Genomic DNA, 26,245 nt, shown 5'->3' with positions numbered 1-26,245 from the left:
GTAATGGCTGCCCAGATGTACTAGGCGCCATAATATCACGCACCTCCCGGGCGGGAGACGCAGGTACTGACACGTGAGGCGAGTTAGATGGCATAACTCTCCCCTCGCTGTTTGGTGAAATTTGTTCAATTTGTACAGATTGGCTTTTATTTAAAGTAGCATCAATACAGTTAGTACATAAATTTCTATTGGGCTCCACCTTGGCATTGGAACAAATGACACAGGTATCTTCCTCTGAATCAGACATGTTTAACACACTAGCAATAAACATGCAACTTGGTTACAATCTTATTTAACAAAAACGTACTGTGCCTCAAAGAAGCACTAAACGATTAAATGACAGTTGAAATAATGAACTGAAAAACAGTGATAGCATCACTCTTTAAAAACAACATAACTTGTTAGCAAAGGTTTGTTCCCATTAGTAAAGCAATACTAATTAAATTTTAAACATAAAAATCACAGAGCAACGTTTTAAAACACAGTCACTATATAAATCTCACAGCTCTGCTGAGAGAATCTACTTCCCTTCAAAGAAGTTTGAAGACCCCTGAGTTCTGTTAGAGATGAACCGGATCATGCAGAAAATATAAGTGTAACTGACTGGAATTTTTGATGCGTAGCAAAGAGCGCCAAAAACGGCCCCTCCCCCTCACACACAGCAGTGAGAGAGAAACGAAACTGTCATAATCAAAACCAGCAAACTGCCAAGTGGAAAAATAATGCCCAAATATTTATTCACTCAGTACCTCAGAGATGCAAACGATTCTACATTCCAGCAAAAACGTTTAACATGAATTAAATACCTATTAAAAGGTGTAATGTATTTTTACAGAGTAATTCCGGTGAAATACCATCCCCAGAACACTGAAGTGTAGAGTATACATACATGTCATTATAACGGTATAGCAGGATTTTCTCATCAATTCCATTCAGAAAATAAAAACTGCTACATACCTCAATGCAGATTCAACTGCCCGCTGTCCCCTGATCTGAAGCTTTTACCTCCCTCAGATGGCCGAGAAACAGCAATATGATCTTAACTACTCCGGTTAAAATCATAAGAAAAACTCTGGTAGATTCTTCTTCAAACTCTGCCAGAGAAGTAATAACACGCTCCGGTGCTATTGTAAAATAACAAACTTTTGATTGAAGTTATAAAAACTAAGTATAATCACCATAGTCCTCTCACACCTATCTAGTCTTTGGGTGCAAGAGAATGACTGGAGGTGACGTAGAGGGGAGGAGCTATATAGCAACTCTGCTGGGTGAATCCTCTTGCACTTCCTGTAGGGGAGCAGATAATATCCCAGAAGTAATGATGACCCGTGGACTGATCACACATAACAGAAGAAAGGGAACATTTATATTAACATTTCTAGATTTCAAGGTGAAAAGAATAATCTCTGAACTGCTGAAATGACCAAACGCACATATACACATACTGAGCCCTTCATAAACTCTGAATAGATAAGAATTGTCAAACTGAAAAGCAAGTCATTACATTGCAAATAAAAAATGAGGTCAGTAGCATTTAAAGTCTCTGTGCAGAGAAGATATGCTTTCCCATTCAGTATGTAATATTCAGTTATAGAAAAGCACATCTAGCACAACAGCTGTTACATAAAGTCTTCTGCATGCCTGCTAAAGTTGACCTTAATCTGGCATGTCTATGTTTAATTTGGGAGGAGGAACAACATACTTTCCAGGACTCTGCGTAATGACGACTCCAGTCTTTTTGCGGAACATTGGGGCAATTTTGGGGGGTTCTGGAATAGGAGTTTCTTCTGCGTCTTCACTGTCTTCGTGATGAATATCATATGAGATATTGCCATATTCACGCAAGAAAGGGAAAATTTCCAACAGGAACTGACAAAAATCTTTTCGGATTCCAAACCACCCTGTAAAATATTATAATTAGATTACCAATGAAAATGTAGACATTTAGTAAAACATTCATCATTTGTGATCACATCTAAGGGGGAAAAAAATCCAGAAACGTGACTATAGTGCATAGGTTTCTCTGTTGTGATTTATCTACTGATTTCACTCTTATTACATGTGGACTAATGCAACTGATGTATGTAGGAGGATATTTTTAGAAGAGTAAAGTTATTTTTAAAAGCATTAAAAACATTTAAAAGTGTCACTTTGTTAGCAAACTTTACATTATATAGCAGTCCAAGGATGTACCCCATCAAATAAATCTTGAGTTCATAGATATAAAGGAGTACCTGTAATGATCAAGCAAACACTGTGTAGAATGTAGTGGGCTCCGAGTTCTGCTTCCTGAAGGCTGAATTCTATCTAATCTTACAGGAAAATAGGGTGGATAAAAATCAATGATTTTTTAAAAAAAAAAAAAAAAAAAAAAAATCTGATTTTTTTTTTTTATTTAAATCTGATTTAAAGGGACAGTCAACCCAAAAATTACTTTAACTTATTAGATTAGTTAAATAACGATCTTTACAGTAAACTGTAGCCAAATTTTCATCTAAATAAACTTTGGCAGAAAATAAACTTACTGATCTCATATTGCCTTTTTGAAATAGCCGCCTGACCCCATCTCCTCTGACGTCTCCCAAAAGCTTGCACTAACAGGATCCTTTCCTTTTTTTCTCGTCCCTGCGCGCTCCTGCAATTTCAGCTCTCTAGCAGCTGTTCATACACGGCACTCACTGCCTCTCATCCATGCTGTGCGCTGTGTGTTAGAGAATGAGAGGCAGTGAGTGCCGGGTAGGCGGCGATGTGATGGTCTGTGCCCCTGTTTTACACTTGTAATTATAATCTTCCTCTTGGGGGAGGATATTAAATTCAATGTCCAAAATTTAATAGAAGAATCTCAACTGCTGAATATATGACACCTTAATACTATCTATGACACTTAATCCTTGTCTGAATATTCTTATATTTCAATGTTATAGTGAGTCTTTTAATTTACTAATATCTTCAGCTGCATACGAATAGCATTAGAATATTCACAAACTTATTTCTGCCTAAGTGCCTATTATGTTGGCGATCAGCTTTTCTAAGGTGCCCGGTGTCCCAGAACTGTGCGATCACACTCGCATTAGATAATTGTTCTAAGATTTGGCTACATGTCTGCTCCGGAAATATCAGCACCCCAAGTAGCTGCTGATATTCAAGTTGCGAGCCTCCATCAACAGCGTGCACCACAACCTGCAAGCAATCAGTGGGACACCGGGCGCAAATTTATTTCTGCCTAAGTGCTTGACCCATTCAGGGAAAGTGATACCTTTGTCTCATGTCAGTATCAGGTACAGGCTTTTCTTATAGCACCAGCATACAGATCACTTTCCCACCACAGGATGACAAGCATGTTTGCAGCATTATTTAAATAAATTTAAAAGTCAGTATTGTTGCTTAGCTAAACCGTGCAAACATTATTTACTGGCCTTTCTTTTTTTAAAGGTTTTAAAATAATTTAAAATCTAAAATACAGATTTGTGAATAAGCTCAAAAGATTGTAATGTATCTGCATTATGCTCCCCGTCACACAAGTACACTGTTAGTCTTCACCTCCGATACCAGGAAAGAAAGAGGATTTAGCTCAGTCAGATTGTGTGTATAATATAACTTTATATATTCTAATGCTATTCGTATGCAGCTGAAGATATTAGTAAATTAAAAGACTCACTATAACATTGAAATATAAGAATATTCAGACAAGGATTAAGTGTCATAGATAGTATTAAGGTGTCATATATTCAGCAGTTGAGATTCTTTTATTACATTTTGGACATTGAATTTAATATCCTCCCCGAAGAGGAAGATTATAGTTACAAGTGTAAAACAGGGGCACAGACTATCACATCGCCGCCTACCCGGCACTCACTGCCTCTCATTCTCTGTAACACACAGCGCACAGCATGGATGAGAGGCAGTGAGTGCCGGGTATGAACAGCTGCTAGAGAGCTGAAATTGCAGGAGCGCACAGGGACGAGAAAAAAGGAAAGGATCCCGTTAGTGCAAGCTTTTGGGAGACGTCAGAGGAGGAGGGGTCAGGCGGACATTTCAAAAAGGCAAAATGAGATCAGTAAGTTTATTTTCTGCCAAAGTTTATTTAGATGAAAATTTGGCTACAGTTTACTGTAAAGATCGTTATTTAACTAATCTAAATAAGTTAAAGTAATTTTTGGGTTGACTGTCCCTTTAAATCAGATTTTCTGGATTTAAATCGGATTTGGGACAAGCACTGTCTCCAGCTAATTGTTTGGCAAATATTGTCAATATCCAGTGTCAGGGTCAAAACTTAAGTGCTGAGGAAGAGGAGTTAGCTGTGACATGGGTATCCAGCAATCATCCATCTGTAATGCCAACTATAATAAACTTCAAAGCTAAGGGGGAACCATTCAAGAAATATATGTTTGCTGAAGATATTTTAAAGAAAGTCACACCAGTGAACTGGTGGAAGTCACTTAAGCACTTGTATTTAGAGACTGTTCAAGTAATGATTTCACTTTTAACAGCAGTAGCTTCTTCTGCAGGCGTTGAAAGAATATTCTCTTCCTTTGGACTCATTCATTCTAAATTGAGAAATCGTTTGGGACCCGATAAAGCAGGAAAACATAATTTATGCTTACCTGATAAATTTATTTCTCTTGTAGTGTATCCAGTCAACGGATCATCCATTACTTATGGAATATATTCTCCTTCCCAACAGGAAGCTGCAAGAGTCCACCCACAGCAAAGCTGCTATATAGCTCCTCCCCTAACTGCCATATTCAGTCATTCGACCGAAAACATGCAGAGAAAGGAAAAACCATAGGGTGCAGTGGTGACTGTAGTTCAAATGAAAAAATTACCTGCCTTAAAGTGACAGGGCGGGCCGTGGACTGGATACACTACAAGAGAAATAAATTTATCAGGTAAGCATAAATTATGTTTTCTCTTGTTAAGTGTATCCAGTCCACGGATCATCCATTACTTATGGAATACCAATACCAAAGCTAAAGTACACGGATGATGGGAGGGACAAGGCAGGTACTTAAACGGAAGTTACCACTGCCTGTAAAAAACCCTTTCTCCCAAAAATAGCCTCCGAAGAAGCAAGGTATCAAATTTGTTAAATTTGAAAAGTATGAAGCGCAGACCAAGACTCCGTCTTGTAAATCTGTTCAACAGAAGCCACATTTAAAAAAGGCCCAAGTGAAAACCACAGCTCTAGTAGAATGAGCTGTAATCCCTTCAGGAGGCTGCTGTCCAGCAGTCTCATAAGCTAAATGAATTATGCTTTTTAACCAAAAAGACAGAGAGGCTGCTGAAGTCTTTTGACCTCTCCTCTGTCCAGAATAGACAACAAACAAGGTGAACGTTTGATGAAAACTGTAGTAGCTTGTAAGTAAAACTTTAAAGCACAAACCACGTCCAATATTGTGTAATAGACGTTCCTTCTTTGAGGAAGGATTAGGATACAAGCATGGAACAACTATCTCTTGAGTGATGTACTTGTTAGATACCACCTTAGGAAAAAACCCAGGTTGGTACGCAGGACTACCTTATCCGTACGAAGGACCAGATAAGGAGAATCACATTGTAACACAGATAACTTGGAGACTCTACGAGTCGAGGAATTAGCTACCCAAAAGGAACTTTCCAAGATAAAGATTGATATCTATGGAACAAAAAAGGTTCAAACGGAACTTCTTGAAGAACCTTAAGAATCAGGTTTAAGCTCCATGGCGGAGCAACAGTTTTAAACACAGGCTTGGATCTAACCAAAGCCTGACCAAATGCCTGAACGTCTAGAATACCTGCCAGACGCTTGTGCAAAAAAATAGACAGAGTAAAAATCTGTCCCCTTTTAAGGAATTAGCTGACAACCCTTTTCTCAAAAACATCTTGGAGAAAAGATAATATCCTGGGAATCCAGACTTTACTCCATGAGTAACCCTTGGATTCATAACAATCAGATATTTACACCATATCTAAGTTCAATTTTCCTAGAGACAGGCTTTCATGTCTGTATTAAGGTATCAATGACTGACTCGGAGAAGCCATGCTTTGATAACATCAAGCGTTCAGTCTCCAGGCAGTCCATCTCAGATTGATTCTATTTAGATGGTTGAAAGGACCCTGAGGTAGAGGGACCTGTCTCTGAAGCAGAGACCGTGATGGAAAGGATGACATGTCCACCAGATCTGCATACCAGGTCCTGCGTGGCTACGCAGGCGCTGTCAAAAACACCAAAGCCCTCTCCTGCTTGGTCTTGACCTCCGGAGGAAATCCCACTCCCCCGGAAGAAAAGTCTGACGACTTAGAAAATCCACCTCCCAGTTCTCAACACCTGGGATATGGATAGCTGATAGACAAGAGTGAGTCTCTGTCCAGTAAATTATTGTAAGACTTCTAACATCGCTAGGGAACTTCTGTTCCCCCTTGATGGCTGATGTAAGCCACAGTCGTGTATATTGTCCGACTGAGTATGATGTACCTCAGAGTTGCTAACTGAGGCCAAGTCTGAAGAGCATGGAATATCACTCCCAGTTCCAGAATATTTATTAGGAGGGTCTCCTCCTAAGTCCACTATCCCTGAGCCTTCAGGGAGTTCCAGACTGCATCCCAACCTAAAAGGCTGGCATCTATTGTAACAATTGTCCCATCTGACCTGCGGAAGGTCATAACCTTGGACAGATGGACCCGACATAGTCACCAGAGAAGAGAATCTCTGGTCTCTTGGTCCAGGTTTAACAGGGGGACAAATCTGTGTAATCCCCGTTCCTCTGACTGAGCATGCATAGTTGCAGCGGTCTGAAATGTAGACGTGCAAACGGTACTATGTCCCTTGCCGCTACCATTAAGCCGATTTCATTCATGTACTGAGCCACCGAAGGGCGCGGATGGGATGAAAAAAACACGGCAGAAATTTAGAAACTTTGACAACCTGGACTCCGTCAGGTAAATTTTCATTTCTACAGAATCTATCAGAGTCCCTAGGAGGGAAACCCTTGAGATTGGGGATAGAGAACTCTTTCCTTGTTCACTTTCCACCCATGTGATCTCAGAAATGCCAGTACTACGTCCGTATGAGACTGGGCAATTTGGATGTTTGACGCCTGTATCAGGATGTCGTCTAAATAAGGGGCCACTTCTATGCCCCGCGGTCTAAGGACCGCCAAAGCGACCCCAGAACCTCCATAAAGATTCTTGGGGCTGTAGATATCCCAAAGGAAAGAGCTACAAACTGGTAATGCCTGTCTAGAAAGGCAAACCTGAAAAACGATGGTGATCTTTATGCATCACAATGTGAGGATAAGCATCCTTCAAATCCATTGTAGTCCTCTATTGACTCTCCTGGATCATAGTTAAGATGGTACGAATAGTTTCCATCTTAAATGACGGAATTCTGAGGAATTTGTTTAAGATCTTTAGATCCAAAATAGGTCTGAAGGTTCCCTCTCCTTGGGAACCACAAACAGATTTGAGTAAAAACTCTGTCCCTGTTCCTCTCTTGGAACTGGATGGATCTCGTACACAATGTAAGAATGCCTCCTTCTTTATCTGGTTTGCAGATAATTGTGAAAGGCGAAATCTCCCCTTTTTTTGGGGGGGAATCTTTAAAATCCAGAAGATATCTCTGGGATATAAATTCCAATGCCTAGGGATCCTGGGCATCTCTTGCCCACGCCTGGGCAAAGAATGAAAGTCTGCCCCCTATAGGATCCGTTACCGGATAGGGGTCTGTTCCTTCATGCTGCCTTAGAGGCAGCAGCAGGCTCCTTGGCCTGCTTATCTTTGTTCCAGGTCTGATTGTCTCCAGACCGCCTTGGACTGAGCAAAAATTCCCTCTTGTTTTGCCTTAGAGGAAGAGGATGCCACACCTGCCCTGAAGTTTTTAAAAGGTACGAAAAATAGACTTTTTTTTTTTTTTTTGCCCTTGATTTAGACCTATCCTGAGGAAGGGCATGACCTTTTCCTCCAGTGATATAAGCAATAATCTCCTTCAAACCAGGCCCGAATAGGGTCTGCCCCTTGAAGGGAAGTTAAGTAGCTTATTTATTAAAGTCACAACAGCTGACCATGATATAAGCCATAGTGCTCTGCGCGCCAGTATAGTAAAAAACAGAATTCTTAGCCGTTAGTCTAGTCAAATGAACAAGGCATCAGAAAACAAAGGAATTGGCTAGCATAAGCTTGTCAAATATATTCATCCAATGGAGTCGCTTAACTGTAAAGCCTCATCAAGAGACTCAACCCAGAACGCCGCAGCAGCAGTGACAGAAGCAAATATATAAAACGTTACTGTGCCTTTAAGAGAAACAAATTTTGCCAAAATTTGAAATAACAGTGAAAAAAGGCAGTTAAACTAACAAAATTTTTACAGTGTATGTAACAAGTTAGCAGAGCATTGCACCCACTTGCAAATGGATGATTAACCCCTTAATACAAAAAACAGATTAACAAAACGAAAAATATGTTTTAAACAGTCATAACAGCTCCTACTTTTGAAGCCCTTTTGAGCCCTTCAGAGATGTCCTATAGCATGCAGGGGACTGCTGAGGGAAGCTGAATGTCACTGTTTGTAATTTTAACTGCACCAACTGTAACTTTTATACTATAACAGTGGAAAGCCTCAGGAAACTGTTTCTATGCAAAATTTAAGCCAGCCATGTGGAAAAAACTTAGGCCCCAATAAGTTTTATCACCAAACATATGTTAAAAAACGATTAAACATGCCAGCAAACGTTTTAAAACACATTTTTACAAGAGTATGTATCTCTATTAATAAGCCTGATACCAGTCGCTATCGCTGCATTTAAGGCTTTACTTACATTACTTCGGTATCAGCAGTATTTTCTTAGTCAATTCCATTCCTAGAAAAATATTTTACTGCACATACCTTATCTGCAGGAAAACCTGCACGCCATTCCCCCTCTGAAGTACCTCACTCCTCAGAATGTGTGAGAACAGCAAATGGATCTTAGTTACGTCTGCTAAGATCATAGAAAAACGCAGGCAGATTCTTCTTCCAAATACTGCCTGAGATAAACAGCACACTCCGGTGCCATTTAAAAATAACAAACTTTTGATTGAAGAATAAACTAAGTAGAAAGCACCACAGACTCTCACAACCTCCTATCTATGTTGAGGCTTGCAAGAGAATGACTGAATATGGCAGTTAGGGGAGGAGCTATATAGCAGCTTTGCTGTGGGTGGACTCTTGCAGCTTCCTGTTGGGAAGGAGAATATATTCCATAAGTAATGGATGATCCGTGGACTGGATACACTTAACAAGCGAAAGCTTGTTTTTCTTTTCCAGATTATGAACAAAGAAGAAGCTGAAGATGACGAGTGAGTTACGTTTTTCATGTGTAAGCTGGGTTGACAGTCTAAGTCTCTTAAAATATATATATTTTGTTTAGCCAAATTAGTTAACAAACATGGATGTTTGTTTAAGCAAATAACATATGCTGTAATGTTATTGTTTCAGTTGAATAAATCTATTTAAATTGTTATTATTAAGGTAATGATTATTTTTCTCCTTCCTAAGTACAACAGAAAAGTTGTCCAAATATGAATTATATTGATTAACCTATTAAACTGGGGATAAAAAAACTAATATGAAAAGTTGTTATTCTAAAAATCTTCATCTACTTGCATATTGATGTTATACCAGCAAGAATTAGTCTTTATGTAGAAAACTATGATTTAAATCAAGCCTTACTGACTAGTGATTTAAATCGTGAATTAAATCAATTTGATTTAAATCAAATCCACCCTGCAGGAAAACCAGGCAAAATAAATTATGAAAGTATATTTCAAGGCCTTTTACTATGAATAATGAAACATTTTACTAGGGAATTAGATTTCAAATTGATTCTCCTTTTATGCATTTGCACGTTTCATGCACATCTAGTAAAATCTCAATTGTCTGATTGCATGAAGAAAGAATATTGTTTGTAATAAGGCCATCTGTAATGTGACCTAGAAGACGCATTGCTCTCTTACTTTGCTCACCTTGAAGACTTTTTTTGGAAACTAAAATCCTCATCAATTTTGATTGTAAATGTTCTGCAAATACACAGCTACATAATGAATCCACCACAACATCATTTTTATGGAAACATTTTACTATGTGTCATGATTATAGCTCTTTGTGATAGCACTTCCCATGACATTATTACTTAAAGGACTATTACAGTTATAAAACTGCATGCTCTAATGAATTACAGCATGTAATATAACTAGTAACCCTCCACCTCTATGTGTTTAAAGTCTGCAAAGGAAAAGGCAGAGTTCTGCTGGTCCCAAACAGAAACTGCAGCTGACCCAACCAGCAGCGCTAGTTACAGGGCTGGTTCAGCAGCGCTAGTTACAGGGCTGGTTCAGCAGCGCTACACGGCTGGATCAGCAGCGCTAGTTACACGGCTGGATCAGCAGCGCTAGTTACACGGCTGGTTCAGCAGCGCTAGTTACACGGCTGGTTCAGCAGCGCTAGTTACACGGCTGGTTCAGCAGCGCTAGTTACACGGCTGGTTCAGCAGCGCTAGTTACACGGCTGGTTCAGCAGCGCTAGTTACACGGCTGGTTCAGCAGCGCTAGTTACACGGCTGGTTCAGCAGCGCTAGTTACACGGCTGGTTCAGCAGCGCTAGTTACACGGCTGGTTCAGCAGCGCTAGTTACACGGCTGGTTCAGCAGCGCTAGTTACACGGCTGGATCAGCAGCGCTAGTTACAGGGCTGGTTCAGCAGCGCTAGTTACACGGCTGGTTCAGCAGCGCTAGTTACACGGCTGGTTCAGCAGCGCTAGTTACACGGCTGGTTCAGCAGCGCTAGTTACACGGCTGGTTCAGCAGCGCTAGTTACAGGGCTGGTTCAGCAGCGCTAGTTACAGGGCTGGTTCAGCAGCGCTAGTTACAGGGCTGGTTCAGCAGCGCTAGTTACACGGCTGGTTCAGCAGCGATACACAGCTGGTTCAGCAGCGCTAGTTACACGGCTGGTTCAGCAGCGATACACAGCTGGTTCAGCAGCGCTAGTTACATGGCTGGTTCAGCAGCGCTAGTTACACGGCTGGTTCAGCAGCGCTAGTTACAGGGCTGGTTCAGCAGCGCTAGTTACACGGCTGGTTCAGCAGCGATACACAGCTGGTTCAGCAGCGCTAGTTACACGGCTGGTTCAGCAGCGATACACAGCTGGTTCAGCAGCGCTAGTTACATGGCTGGTTCAGCAGCGCTAGTTACACAGCTGGTTCAGCAGCGCTAGTTACACGGCTGGTTCAGCAGCGTTAGTTACATGGCTGGTTCAGCAGCGCTAGTTACACGGCTGGTTCAGCAGCGCTAGTTACACGGCTGGTTCAGCAGCGCTAGTTACACGGCTGGTTCAGCAGCGATACACAGCTGGTTCAGCAGCGCTAGTTACACGGCTGGTTCAGCAGCGCTAGTTACACGGCTGGTTCAGCAGCGCTAGTTACACAGCTGGTTCAGCAGCGCTAGTTACACGGCTGGTTCAGCAGCGCTAGTTACACGGCTGGTTCAGCAGCGCTAGTTACACGGCTGGTTCAGCAGCGCTAGTTACACGGCTGGTTCAGCAGCGCTAGTTACACGGCTGGTTCAGCAGCGCTAGTTACACAGCTGGTTCAGCAGTAGTTCCTCTCGAGACCTGCAGTGTTCTTTGGGTCCCCAGCAGTACTTCTACAACTACATAGACGTGCAGGGTTGTTATTCTTAAAATTAATCTCCCACACACAAAACTTTGTTAGAAATAAATACTTACAATGATTCCCTCCTTTCTGTCCAAATGTTGTTGCCATTAGTGTTATTAAAGAAAGCCACAGAGGAACAAATATCGGGATGTATGTGAATAAATTATGATCATCCAGTCTGTGAACAAGCAGAATCTAAAAAAAGAAACAAAATATAAAAGAACAATGGTTGGATAGATATGAACTTTCTGAGAGTAAAAAAATGCAAATTGGCCCTATGCTCATATATCAAGCATATTCAATGAACCTCTATCCAGAGTCTAATAAGCTTCTGATCATGGGATTTGCTGCCTTATTATATAATAAACAGCTAAGGGACAGTAAATATATTTTTAAGCATAGTACTGAGGTTATGCCCCACCTCTCTCTAGTCATCGCTGTCGTCATGTTGATATCTAGCTTTCAGTACATTCCAGTTCTAATACGTTTGCACATGTGCAGTAAATCTCCATCTGCAGTGTAATCTAGGTTCTATAATGGCTGCACCCATAATTAGAGGTGCACAAATTGTATGTAGTGTTTAATGTCCCTTTAATTACAACAATTTTTCTACAGTCTTTAACTAAAAAAAAAGGAATATTAAATCCATTTTTGCTCCCCCTCAGGATTCAGACAGAGCATACCTTTTTTTAAACCCTTTAACTGCTGAGCCATTTTCTAAATTGTGCTGAGCTGTTTTACAGTTTTTAGATGATGCCCACATTTAAAGGGACAGGCAAGTCAAAATTAAATTTGTATGATTCCTTTAGAACATGCAACTTTAAAAAAACTTTCTAATTTACTTCTATTATCTAATTGGATTGGTTCTCTTGGTATCCTTCGTTGAAAAGCATACATAGGAAGGCACAGGTGCAACATTGAAGTACTATGAATGAGCTACTGATTGGTGGATGCATATATGTTTCTTCTCATCGGCTCAACTAATGTTCAGCTAGCTCCCAATAGTACATTTCTGCTGCTTCAACAAAAGTATATCAAGAGAATGGAGAAACATTTGATAAAATAAATACATTGGACAGCGGTTTAAAACACTATGCTCTGTATGAATCATGAAAGAAAATGTTTAAGTTTCATGTCCCTTTTAGTCCTGTTAGCCTGAAACCAAAACATATAGAATATCTTTTTTTTCCAGGAGACCCAGTTGATTCAAACTGTGCTATTTATGTATAGATCATGTGAGAAACCTAAAACAAAAAAAGTATAAAAAAAATATCTATTTTTTTTAATTCAATTTTAACAAACAAGGTTAATTTTTTCCTTACAATCTATAGTAAAAAGGAGTTATCCACATATAAATAATGGCATTTCGGTATGCCTCTATTTAAGTAAATGAAACTTATATAAAGGGCTTTATTTTAAAAGGAGTGTACTGTATTTTTATGTCCATTAAGTTTTCAATGACTTGTTAAACCAGCTGCAGAATATAAAATTGCTTATTTGGGTTTTATTTGGTATATGAAATAGCTGGTTTTATTATTTGAAACCACAACTTATTGAAATTGGTTTGCAGGGAAATCAGATCTCTTTATTTTTTCACTTTACTGTACACATACATAATTGATTTTTAAAAGTTTCCGACCACAAATGTAAAAAACAAAACACTTTTAGCCTTGGTGCAATTCTCACAGAAAATCGTCTGGTCCTGAGACTGGCAGGGAGAGCATTCTGCTATATAAAAGTTTGGATTGGAAGATGAAGTACACATGGAGAACCTGGCATATGTTAAACTTAAATATTACGCTGAATACAAGTCAAATTACGCTATTTTCAGTGCACTGTACCTTAAAATGACTTATTTTCGTATGCATAAGTTTCGTTTCAGACTAATTAGTATAATGATAAAAGCTTGCCAACTTTTTATTTGTAAGAAAAAAACAGCGAGATCTGTAAGCTGGAAATGTTTAGATATTTATGCTGGGATTTGAGAGGCAATTTTATACATGCCAATGGAATGCACATTTTACAATAAACAATTACACTTTGTATTTTGTACTAATTTGTATGTTTGGGCACATACAGTGTGATTAATTTTTTTTTATAAATGTGCATATTTAATACAATTTATTCCTGTGTAATTTACATATAAATTACGTTTTTTGATAAAATACAATTTTTGGTTAACACTTGTTACAATTTTTGATGCACCTTAACAATGTATTTTTTTCCTGCATATTTATGGTTCAAGTATTCATTTTTTATGATTTTTAAATGACGATTCTTAATATGCATTTTTGTATTGTACGTATCTTCTTCACATACGAAAATGCAGTATATGCCACTTAGCGAGACACTGTTTTGAGAATTCCGCCAGGAAAATAGAAGTACTGGCGAGCATTCTTAGTGAATCACAGCAGTTTACATAAACTTTGGACCTGAAACCCCAAATTTTTCTATATGTATGTCATTCTAAACGACTTTCTAAATTACTTCTTTTATCAATTTTCAGTAGCATGCACGTGTCTGGAGAACTATATGGCAGCAATTTTGCAAGAGCACTAGATGGCAGCACATGCACTCTTTTACCTTAATGCAGTGCACTGCCGGACAGGAATAAGTGGGTGCATGGAACAACATACACACACACAAAGGGGATTTCCAGATACATGCTTGTAATCAGTGAATAAAAATGTTTTCAACCTATAACGCCTGAATTTTTATTTAAAAAAAAAAAAAAAAAAAGTTTTTATTCTATACTTACACCTAGATTACGAGTTTTGCGCTAAACAGGGTGCGAAACTAACGCCAAAAAAGTTGCGTTATTTTACTCTCCAATATCGCTGCCATTACGAGTTACTGAAAAGCCTCCTTGTGCGTGCGATATGGTGGTGTTAAGCTACATACTGCACAAAATCCAAGGGCTGCTTTGACGTGCTTGTGCACACTTTCCCCCATAGGACATCAATGGGGAGAGAGTGTTAGAAAAAAAACTAACACCTGAAGTGCGGAATGAAAAATCTCCGGAACGCAACCCTATTGATGTCTATGGGGGAAAAAAAAGTTAAGTTTAAACCGAACATCCTATCATAAACCCCAAGTCTAAACACCCCTAATCCGCCGCCCCTAACATCGCCGCCACTAATAAAAGTTATTAACCCCTATTCCGCCGCAACTATAATAATGTTATTAACCCCTATTCTGCTGCTCCCCAACATCGCCGACAATATAATAGTTATTAACCCCTAAACCTCCGGCCTCCCATATCTCCGCCACTAAATAAACCTATTAACCCCTAAACATCAGGCCCCCACATCGCTGCTACTAAATAAACCTATTAACCTTTAAACCGCCAGCCCCCCCACATCTTAAAAAAACCCTCTAAATTAAACTATTAACCCCTAAATCTAACCCCCCAAACTTTACATTAAAATTACAATATAACTATATTTAAATAAATAAAAACTTACCTGTGAAATAAAAAAACAAAAGGTTTAAACTATAAATTAAACTAACATTACTATTCTAATAAAATTAAAAAAAACTACCAATTACAAAATCTAAATTACAAATTTTAAAAAAACCTAACACTGTACACTGAAGTTGAATGCAAGGTAACCGTTTCAAAATGGCGTACCTTACATTCCTATTGGCCGATTTGATTTTTCAAATTCAAAACAGCCAATAGGATAAGAGCTACTGAGATCCTATTGGTTGTTCAAATCAGTCAATAGGATTTCAGCAGCTCTCATCCTATTGGCTGTTTTAAGGGCTATTGGTAGTTTATTGTACGCTAGGGGGTGTTTTTATTTGGGGGGGGGGTATTTTTATATGGCTATTAGATTAGGTTTTTATTTTTGATAATTTCGTTTATTATTTTTTGTAAACTTAGTGTTTTTTATTTTTCATAATTTAGTGTTTATTATTTTTGTAAACTTAGTGTTTTTTATTTTTCATAATTTAGTGTTTATTATTTTTTGTAAACTTAGTGTTTTTTAATTTTTTTCGTAGTATTAGGATTTTTTTTAAATTTGTAATTTAGATTTTTTAATTGGAAGTTTTTTTAAATTTTATTAGAATAGTTATGTTAGGTTAATTTATAGTTTAAACAGTTTTTTTTTTATTTCACAGGTAAGTTTTTATTTATTTTAAGATAGTTATATTGTAATTTTAATTTAAAGTTAGGGGGGGTTTAGGGGTTAATAGTTTAACTTAGTGTTTTGCTGTGGGGGGGCTGGTGGTTTAGGGGTTAATAGGCTTATTTAGTAGCAGAAATGTCGGAGGCCAGAGGTTTAGGGGTTAATAACTTTATTATAGTGTCGGCGATGTCGGGGGCGGCGGATTAGGGTTTACTAGGTTTAATTAATAGTCACGATGTGGGTGGGCGGCAGATTAGGGGTTAGGTTTTAAATAGTGTTTGCGGTGCGGGAGGGTGGCGGTTTAAGGATTAATAGGTAGTTTATGGGTGTTAGTGTATTTTCTAACATATTAGTTATGAGTTTTGTGAAACATTTTTGTTGCCCAAAACTCATAACTACTCTTCTCAGATGGCGGTATGGATTGTGTCGGTATAGGCAGTAACGCAAGCATTTTAGCCGGACAGCACAACCTGTAATACCGGCACTAATAAAATCCCACACAAAAACGTAATTTTTTTTGAGTGCGGAATGGACGTTACGTTACAGGCTAAAATGCTTGCGGTATAGCTATACCGCCACGGCTCGTAATATGCGTTACTGGCCATTACGCTGGAATTGCCATTTTTTCAGCGTTAAAAGCTGTAACGCAAAACTAGTAATCTAGGTGATGAGGCTGCTTCTTGGGTGGTAACTAGCCATAGAACAAGCTATTACGCTATTGTTCGTTCTCAGGTTGAGCGCTTCTCTCTTTTTATTTATGCAAATTATGACAATTAGGAAAGTCTCCCTAAGTGTGATGCGGGAATCCAGACATGGACCCGTTGCTCAGTGTGCCTAGAGGGATATGGCTGCACCTCACTGACAAGGCCCACAATAGGCCGAAACGTACGTCTGGGGTACGTTTTGCTGTTTCTCTCGTTCAAAGAGGGATTGCCTGGTATTTCGGGCTGGACTGTACTGTGAAGTCAGGGTCAGACTGATATGCTTCATGAAAGATCTTCTCTGTGAAAGGCACATGTTGAGCAAAATGAGGCTGCTTCTTGGGTGGTAACTAGCCATTGAACAAGCTATTACGCTATTGTCGTTCTCAGGTTGAGCGCTTCTCTCTTTTTATTTATGTAATCTAGGTGATAGTTGTTAACATATAAAAACTAAACTACAGAAAATGTCAAATTTGCAATATTTTTTAAAATGTTACTAAATCATCTTTGGATTCATAATAAGTACATATAGAAAAATTACATCAAGACGAGTTATAACTAAACGTTACAAAAAAGTCACGTTCAATGTTATAGGGCTAAGCTACTTCTGTTATCAAAGTTGTTGAACTCTCTTGGTATCCTGTGATGAAGAAGCAGAAGTGTACTACTGTAACCTAGACATAGTGTCTGTTTGAAAACAGGGGTGACCCCAAAACATCACAAATTAAAGGAGTAATTCTTTTTACTAAGACCCAGTGAGTGCCTTTTATTTTTTGCAAGTGTATCGTATCCTGATGCGCACCCTGGGTACAGCAGGCAATATTGTCCTTTATTTTACCAGGAGTGCTTTTCCTTCCTCAAATATAATATAATATAATATAATATAATATAATATAATATAATATAATATAATATAATATAATATAATATAATATAATTATATATATATATATATATATATATATACATACATACACACATATACATATATACACACACACACACACACACATATATACATACACACACAACCACCAATCAGTATTGCATTGCAGCTCCTGAGCCTACCTAGCTATGCTTTTCAAAAAAGGATACTAAAAAAATAATACAAATTACTTATTACCGGTAAATTGAAAAGTTGTTTAAAATTGTATATACTGTCTAAACCATGAAAAAGATATTGTGGGTTTCATATCCCTTTAAACCACCACACAGTTGTGCCATGAGACTACTGCTGCTGACTGGGTCACTGGCCATTTTTGCTTGGGCCTAGTCGTTCTCTGTGTTTCCTAAGGTACTTAAACTATGTGTTTAATAGCCTTGCTGGGGTTAAACAGTAACAAATTAGAACATGTAATTTTTCCACTATAATGGCTCATTAATGCAGTGCATTTCTCAGCTGACTGTCACTGACATTTTCAATCGGTATTAAAAAGCCATTATGCATGTGTTACATTTATTAAACATATCAAACATTAATAATTTTGGAATTCTGTAACGATTAACTAAGGTATTTCTCTATTTTGCAAGATTATTACCATTTATGATGCAAAAGACCATTAAATATCTGAACAAATTGTTGTATATTTTGCAAAAGGTTTAATGTACCTTACCTCAAATGTGAGCAAAGGCACAACTATAGCCATCCAGCTGACTGCCATTGTAATGTGTGTTCTCCTCTGTTCTGCTATTACATCCATAGAGCGTAAGAAGAGGACAGACCACACAATGTAGTAAAGAACTACTAAGCATAGGAAAGACATCAAGATCCACAATGGTACACACACCACCTAAACATAAAAAAGCTATACATTAATCAAATGCAAGAGATCATGGTGTGACTTATGTTAGTCTCTAAGTAATAACAGCTGTATCTGTGATGATCTCATTGCCCTTTACAAGTTACTCATCACACATTTCTTACAAATTCGCTCTCACCTATAAACTAAACAGTCTGTGACAGAGGTTGGGTTTATGGGTAGTTAGATAGTTGCACAAAGCACAGGACACAATATTATTGACTACTTAGTATGACAACACATACACCAAACTATATATCCAAGTGATTTTTAAACGTAACCAGATTTGAAGCCTTTTATCGGTTGAAAGGTACTAAAAGCACCTAACAACCACAAAACTGCATCAAACCATGCCCAGAAGCCCAAGCTGGATACTGAAATTCCCTCTAAATAGTCACAAATTGAGTCTTAAATCCTCTCTGGAATCACACAATGTTCTCTGAAAAACATTTACCTGGAATGTAAACCCTATTTGCAGGGATTAAATACACACTTGCAGCATTGCTAGTGCCAAAATGACATGCTGTAATAAAGCACAGCATGTACGTTTTGTACTAATATGTCTCTTTAATGTAATTTAAAGCATTCTATTTAATTTCATATGCACAAATCAATAATACCTACAAATCCAGTGTATGTGGCATTGTGTCAACATTTTATCAACATGTCATCCAGGCTGTGAGTAGGTATGAGTAGGATATAGATTTGAATCTGTATCCTCAATAGTCAGGCATTAATTTGCATTGTGCTACAAAAAATAGTGGAAAGAAAACAAGAAACTTACCAGCCAGGGCCAGGTGATGATGCTGTCGAGTCTTAGTGCAATAAATATGAACTGCAAGATGTTAACAGAACACAAGATTTCCAACTGAAAAATAAAATATGAAATGAATTAGGTATAATTTGAGTTTGTTTACATTTCACCAGTGACCAGACTATTATATTTTCAACTCTAGGAAGTCCTATTCCTGGATCTGTTAAACAAAATCATTATCCTTATAGTTAAAAGGGACATGAAACACTTTTTTTTCTTTCATGAATCAGATAGTGGATACAATTGTAAAAAAACTTTATAATTTACCTCTTATGTATGTTGTTTTGTTCTTTTGGTATCCTTTGTTGAAAAACAAAGCTAGGAAGGCTTCAAAGCTAGGAGTTAGCTGCCGACTGGTGGCTGCACATATATGCCTCTTGTTATTGGCATATATGCCTCTTGTTATTGGCTTACCAATGTACTCAGCTCTCAGTAATGCATTGCTACACATTTAATAAAGGATACCAAGAGAATAATGCACAATTGATAATAGAAGTAAATTGGAAAGTTGTTTTATAATGTATGCTCTATCTAAATCATAAAATAAAAATTTTGAGGAATCATTTCACTTTAAAAGGGATTTGAAACAGGATTCAGATAGAGTATGCAGTTTTAAACAACATTTTAATTTTCTGCTATTATATTTTTTTCATTCTTTTGCTATTTTTTGTCTGGTGCACTATATGGCAGCAGTTTTGAGAGAATGCTATCCATTTGCAAGAACATTATAAGGCAGCAGTATTTTCTGCCATGTAGTGCCATGTAGTGCTTCAGACACCTACCTAGGCATCTCTTCAACAAAGAATATCATGGGAACTAAGCAAATTTGAAGAAATTGGAAATTTTTTCTTAAAATCTGTCTGATTCACAAAAGAAAAACAAAATGTATGCTTACCTGATAAATGTATTTCTTTCTTGACACGGTGAGTCCACAGATCATCATTAATTACTGTTGGGAATATCACTCCTGACCAGCAGGAGGAGGCAAAGAGCACCACAGCAGAGCTGTTAAGTATCACTTCCCTTCCCACAAACCCCAGTCATTCGACCGAAGGTGCCTGAGGTTTATAGAAAAAACCCTGTCTGGAAAAAAAGGGAGGGCCGTGGACTCACCGTGTCAATATATAAATACATTTATCAGGTAAGCATGAATTTAGTTTTCTTTCTAATGACACGGTGAGTCCACAAATCAATTACTGTTGGGAATCAATACCCAAGCTAGAGGACACGGATGATACGGGAGGGACAAGACAGGTTATCTAAGCAGAAGGCACTACTGCTTGAAAAACCTTTCTCCCAAAAGAAGCCCCAGCCGAGGCAATTATCAAATTAATAAAAGTTAGAAAAAACTTTTCCACAGAGGTCTCATTTTTGAAGGCCTGGAAAAACAAAACAAAACAACAAAAAAACGTCCCAGCGGAGATGCTGAAATACTGTCAGGAGGCTGCTGTCCAGCAGGCTTATAAGCCCTATGATTAACACTTCGCAACCAAAGAAAGTGGAAAGAATTTTCCAGCAATTATGTTTATCAAGAAAAACAAAACAATGCAGAAGACTGACAAAAGTCCTAATATTGTAGATATAATGATTAGGCCCGCACATCTAGGATGTGTAACAGCCGATCTTCATGAAGAGGATAGGACAGAAAAAGGAAACAACAATCTCCTCTGTCCAAAAAGAACCCTAGAAGAAAACCAAACTTGGTATAGAGAACTACCTTATCTAACAGTAAATACGAGATAAGGAGAACCACACTGCCACGAGAATCCAGAACTCTCTTAGCAGAAGAAAGCAGAAAGAAACAAAACTTTCCAAGAGATCTATGGAGGTGGTTAACCCCTTCCTTGCTATAAAGGAGATTAACCCCTAGTCTCCAAGTCTCATGTTAATGTGCCTGCATACTGCCGAAGTATCCCTCAGGATTTGTCCCACTAACAGCAGAGAGCCCTTTAACACCTTCAGTGCCAGCCTTCTAGCCTCAGAAGAGCAAAAGGCACTTACCTGCATTCTAGCCGTCCGGCAGTCAGACAACAGAGGATGCCGTTCCTAACAGGGACCTGTGTAAAAAGAAAGACAGACAGAGTAAACTTACTCAGGCTTTCTATACCAGGGCAGCAACATGCTAGGAAAACGCAGCAAAGCCCACTTTACAAGTTCCTAATGCTTTAAAGCTACCACAGTCCTGCTGAAGAGACTAACGTGAAGTACAGCTATACCCAAATTGTGATGGAAGATCAGGACAATCCTGCCCTGACTTAAAAATAAAAAAAATCTTGATAGAAGAATCTTACCTAATTACTTCACCTCCTCCATGCACTAGAGGCAAAGAGAATGACTGGGGTTTGTGGGAAGGGAAGTGATACTCAACAGCTCTGCTGTGGTGCTCTTTGCCTCCTCCTACTGGCCAGGAGTGATATTCCCAACAGTAATTGATGATGATCCGTGGACTCACTGTGTCATTAGTAAGAGATTTTAGAGTTTCCTATTCCTTTAAGCACTATTATTATCCCTTATAAATATGTGCTTACTTAAAGGGATACTTAACACCTTGTAATTAGAAGACATTTCTGTTGGCTTCTATAGCAAGGCTTAAGATTTTTAAAGCCAATATATTGTTTGCTGCAATTGTTTTTTTAACAACTAAACCCACCACTTATTTAGAAGAGCCAGTCTGAGCTGGAGTCAGCAGAATTATAAAATGTATTGTTTTGCAGTTTTTATCTGCTAAAGCCAATTAGGGAAATATATGTAGCAGAGATGAAAAGGAGGCAAAATAAATAATGTAAGCAATAGCATACTGCTTTATTGTTGTTTTATTACGTATAACAAATATTTTATGTAAAAATCTTAAGGTGTTTACTGTCTGTCTGTAACAGCCTGTATTTGTTTAAAATGTTAAAAGGGACAGTAAGCACCTTAAGATTTTTATATAAAATGATTAGTTATGCATAGTAAAAAAACAATAAAAAAAAAACAAACAAACAACAACAAATCTTTTTATATCCCTGGCACCATTTTTGAATTCCAATCAAAGTAAAAATTGGCATTAAGCAATGGAAGCACTTCGCCAGATGCTTTGGTCTATTAGTAAACATATTTCCTACAACATTTAAAGGGGTACTAAACCCACATTTTTCTTTCATGGTTCAGATAGAGCATGCAATAAGCAACTCTCTAATTCACTCCTATTATCAATTTTGTATTTGTTCTCTTGCTGTCTTTATTTGAAAAGCAGGAATGTAAAGTTTAGGAGCCAGCCCATTTTAGGTTCAGCACTCTGGATAGAGCTTTCTCATTGGTGATTACATTTAGTCACCAATCAGCAAGCGCTACCCATGCGCTGTACCAAAAATGGTCTGGCTCTTAAACTTTACATTCCTGCTTTTCAAATAAAGATAGCAAGAGAACGAAGAAAGAAACGTCCTATGTTGTTATCACTGGTTGGCCCAGTAGACTCCTACTTCAGTCATAGAGGAAAGTGTTAAGGCAGCACAGGTATAGCACACATTATATACATTTCACTTACTTCCAAAGACCTGTCATGACGAAAGCCCCAAACACAAGCAGCTACAGAGACTGGTGACACAAAGAACAAAGGCATGAAAACCAGCAGCCAAAAGTAGTGGTTTCCTCTCTCAATTCTATCACAGACAAGAATTTCAAACATAAGCAGCAGTAAGTGAATTCCCACTGCAATTAGCATTGCCTTGAATTCAACACATGTCTCTCCTTCAGCCCTGTAGAAAAAAAAATAGAATAGTAAAATTTGCCTTTAATGTTTTGTTGCCAGCTAACTTTTTGTAAGAAAAATATAGACAAAATACCATAGTGAACATATTATTTAGGGGGGTCCTTATATGTTATACTAATGTTACCATGCACATTGTAACAATAAATGTTTGTTTATTGTATTTTTAAAAAATACTATAAAAGCAAGCAGTCACTTTAGCAAGTCTACAAACTAATGCAAGAGAGGAAAAATATTTTTGTTGATTTATGTCCCAGTAGTAAATTGCCGCTCCTTTAACAAAGGATACTAAGAGAATGAAGCCAATTTTATAACAGCAGTAAACTAAAAGATTGTTTAAAATGGTATGATCTGAGTAATGAAAGAAACATTTTGTATTTCATGTCCCTTTAACCCTCTTGATCCTAAGACTTTATTCACCCCAGTGCTGAGCCAATTTTGAGCTTTTTTGCTACCTAGATCTAAACCCTATTGCAGGTCAAATTTTAGTGAGTGACCAACACAAATTATATATTGTTTTTTTTAGCAGGCCAGCAATTTCCCAATATACCATTATTTTATTTATAATTCATGACATAGGAGATAGCTGCGGAAAAAATTAAGAAGAAAAAAAAAGTTGTTTTTTTTTTTTTATTAGATTTTAGTAACCACTGATGTTACTGTGATTACCTTACTATATTGTCATCATGGGTAGCCACATGTGAAATATGGGCCCATAAGTGCTTTTGGGGGTTGTAATATAGGATTATAGAGGCTCCATTGTTCAGAACAGAAATAAAAGCACTTTTTTATTGTAAGGTGTTTACTGTTACCACAGTGATAACCTGCCTATACAGACAAAATTCATATATTTTTGGGGGAAAGAGGGACTTGTCTACTAGAAAATAAACTTTATTAGGGGTCTCTACACAAACCAGATTTTTTTATTGCACATATAATGAGCCAATCCCAAGCAAATCACCATGTTTGTTTTAGCAGGAGATTATATTTCAAATGAGGGGTCTTGGAGGTTTGTAGCTGCTATGGAAGCTGAAATTGAAGGGTTTGAAGAACCTCCCCCCCATTCAGCTCCCTTGCAGCTACAGTGTGCTTCTTGGTTCTGCCCCCTTTGCGAAGCCAGGGAGTGCTGCCCACTATGCCACCAATGGTCCCCAGCCTGTATTGAGGGGGATCCCCGAAAACAGCATTAGATCGTCGATCCCCCTGCATGACTAGAAGGGCTTGTCATGTGCCTACAGGGTAGCGATGTGCATGAACATCTCGTCACGTCCATCAAAGGCGTTAAGCATATTTTTAATGTTAGAGAAATCATTATGTTTTTTACTGAAACAATATATGAAGCAGCTGTGTATTAACAATTTTCAACTGCATTCCATGCTCGTTTGGAATTGATTTTTTTGAAACCACTTGGCTAAATTCCGGTTTCCTGTACTGCAAGCAAGCAGGTGTATTGTGTACCCAGTATGAACTGTAAATGCTAAGATTCAAGGCCATACTCTAGGTTTCAAATATACAATATTACTTTATGTATTATTATAAAAAACACTGATTATAAAACATTTTTGTCAATAATATGCAAATTTCTTTAAAGTTTGTTAAAAACAATGTAACTAGTTTTGGAGTATACTTCTGAAATTTAACACTCTGTTGCTCAACATATTTACTTGACTCAGAGTGTTTCCCTGTCGCTGCCAATATCATACCTGTATTGAGGATTTCGTGCCCATACCCCGGTGCCAACAGAGGCTCCAACAATGACCATGAGTTTCCAAAGCCATATTGGTGCAAAGACTGCCCAGTAACTCCATTGTATAATACCATCCAAGCGTAGGGATAGGAGGACAGAGAAGAGCAACAAGCACGCATAGATTAGAAATTTACTACAAAACAAAAACAAGAAGAACAAAAAAAAGTTAAACTATATCATAATTATACATATTCACACAATTCTGTAATTTCAGGTTTGTAACTGTTTACATGAATACTGTACGTATGCATGTCTCGCAACAATTGTATCCACAATCTTGGACTGAGACTTTAAAATCATTAAAGGGATAGTATCCCTTTAATGATTTTAAAGTCTCAGTACCCCACATTTGTCTTTCTTGATTCAAATAGAGCATGCAATTTTAAGCAACTTTCTAATTTACTCCTATTATCAATTTTTCTTTGTTCTCATGTTATCTTGATTTAAAAAAGCAGTAATAAAAGGTTAGGAGACGGTCCATTTTTAGTTCAGCACCTTGGTAGAGCTTGCCGATTGGTTTGCTACATTTAGCCACAAATCAGCAAGTGCTACCCAGGTGCTGAACAAAAAATGGTCCGGCTCTAAAGCTTACAGTACTGCTTTTTCAAATCAAGATAGCAAGAGAATAAAGAAAAATTGATAATAGGAGTAAATTAGAAAGGTGCTTAAAATCTCATGCTCTATCTGACATGCTCAAATGTTGCAATTGTAATCTATCAGTAAATTATATGGCTGGTTTTGGATTTTGTAAAAACACAATTTATTGCATATCACCTTCCTGACCGGGCTTATTTGTCTACATCGGAATAAAGTTCTGATGTAAACAAATAAGTAAAAATTTAAATCATGAGATTGTTCATGCGATCGTGTGATTTCACTGGTAGGATCGGGTCTGGGGGGAGAGCCTATGACGCCAGGCACGCCTTCCAATCAAAGCCGCTATTGCTTCTGGACAGCCAAACGGCTAGTTCATTACATACCGCTCTAATGGTGCTAAAGTGCAGCACAGTTAGGGCAGCATGGAATGTCCTAATGGTGGGAAGGGGTTAAAGAGCTATATTTTATAAACCATCTGAAACCATCATATTAGAGTTCATTTAAATAAAATATTTTACATAAACTTTGCTCGAAAAACCTGTAAGCTTCTGGTGTTTTCTAACCTCATGAATGAGCATTAAATGCTGTCTTCTTTACCACTAAAAAGCCACATGAACATGACAATATTAACCCCTTGTGCCAAATGGGCGTAGGTACTAAGTCACACAGTCGGTGGCGTATTTAGGTTTTGTGCTGCCCTAGGCACTCAAAATTCTGCTGCCCCCCCAAGTTTTAGGTATTTCTTGGCCATAATATTTTTATTTTGTTATTGTCAGGGTGTAACATGTTTTTATATATCAATCACTGTTTTTATGGCTATGTACAGCAGGTGAGAGTGGTCATGACAACTATAGCACCAATTATTAGGAGACCAAACACTTTAGGCTGGAGTTCCAGATATTAAGCAGCTGTTACAAAAGGAGCATTTTTCAGGGACAGCACAATATATAGGCAGTGTTGCTGACATTCACAAGCATTAGTTGCTGTAAGGGAACTGAAAGGTAACCCCAACAGCAAGCTGACCATTTCAGGGCCCTTATCACT

At 38.0% G+C, this 26,245-nt stretch overlaps 1 protein-coding gene across 1 annotated transcript in view; it reads right to left on the bottom strand.

The window, feature by feature from the left end:
• Positions 1 to 1,332: 1,332 nt before the first annotated feature.
• The window catches only part of TMEM185A (transmembrane protein 185A), a 35,674-nt gene continuing 10,761 nt past the window's right edge, over positions 1,333 to 26,245 (bottom strand). Inside the window, exons 2-7 of the mRNA XM_053699153.1 lie at positions 24,561 to 24,737; positions 22,636 to 22,846; positions 19,080 to 19,163; positions 18,110 to 18,286; positions 11,734 to 11,857; positions 1,333 to 1,901 (exon numbers count right to left, since the gene is read on the bottom strand). Of these exons, the coding sequence (XP_053555128.1) occupies positions 1,657 to 1,901; positions 11,734 to 11,857; positions 18,110 to 18,286; positions 19,080 to 19,163; positions 22,636 to 22,846; positions 24,561 to 24,737 (1,018 nt within the window). The 3' untranslated portion in view covers positions 1,333 to 1,656. The remainder of the gene's footprint in view (positions 1,902 to 11,733; positions 11,858 to 18,109; positions 18,287 to 19,079; positions 19,164 to 22,635; positions 22,847 to 24,560; positions 24,738 to 26,245) is intronic.

The sequence above is a fragment of the Bombina bombina genome, chromosome 1 (assembly GCF_027579735.1).
Source record: "Bombina bombina isolate aBomBom1 chromosome 1, aBomBom1.pri, whole genome shotgun sequence".
Taxonomy (NCBI): domain Eukaryota; kingdom Metazoa; phylum Chordata; class Amphibia; order Anura; family Bombinatoridae; genus Bombina; species Bombina bombina.
The sequence above is the reverse complement of the archived record's forward strand: the minus strand, read 5'-3'. Positions and strand labels throughout refer to the sequence as shown.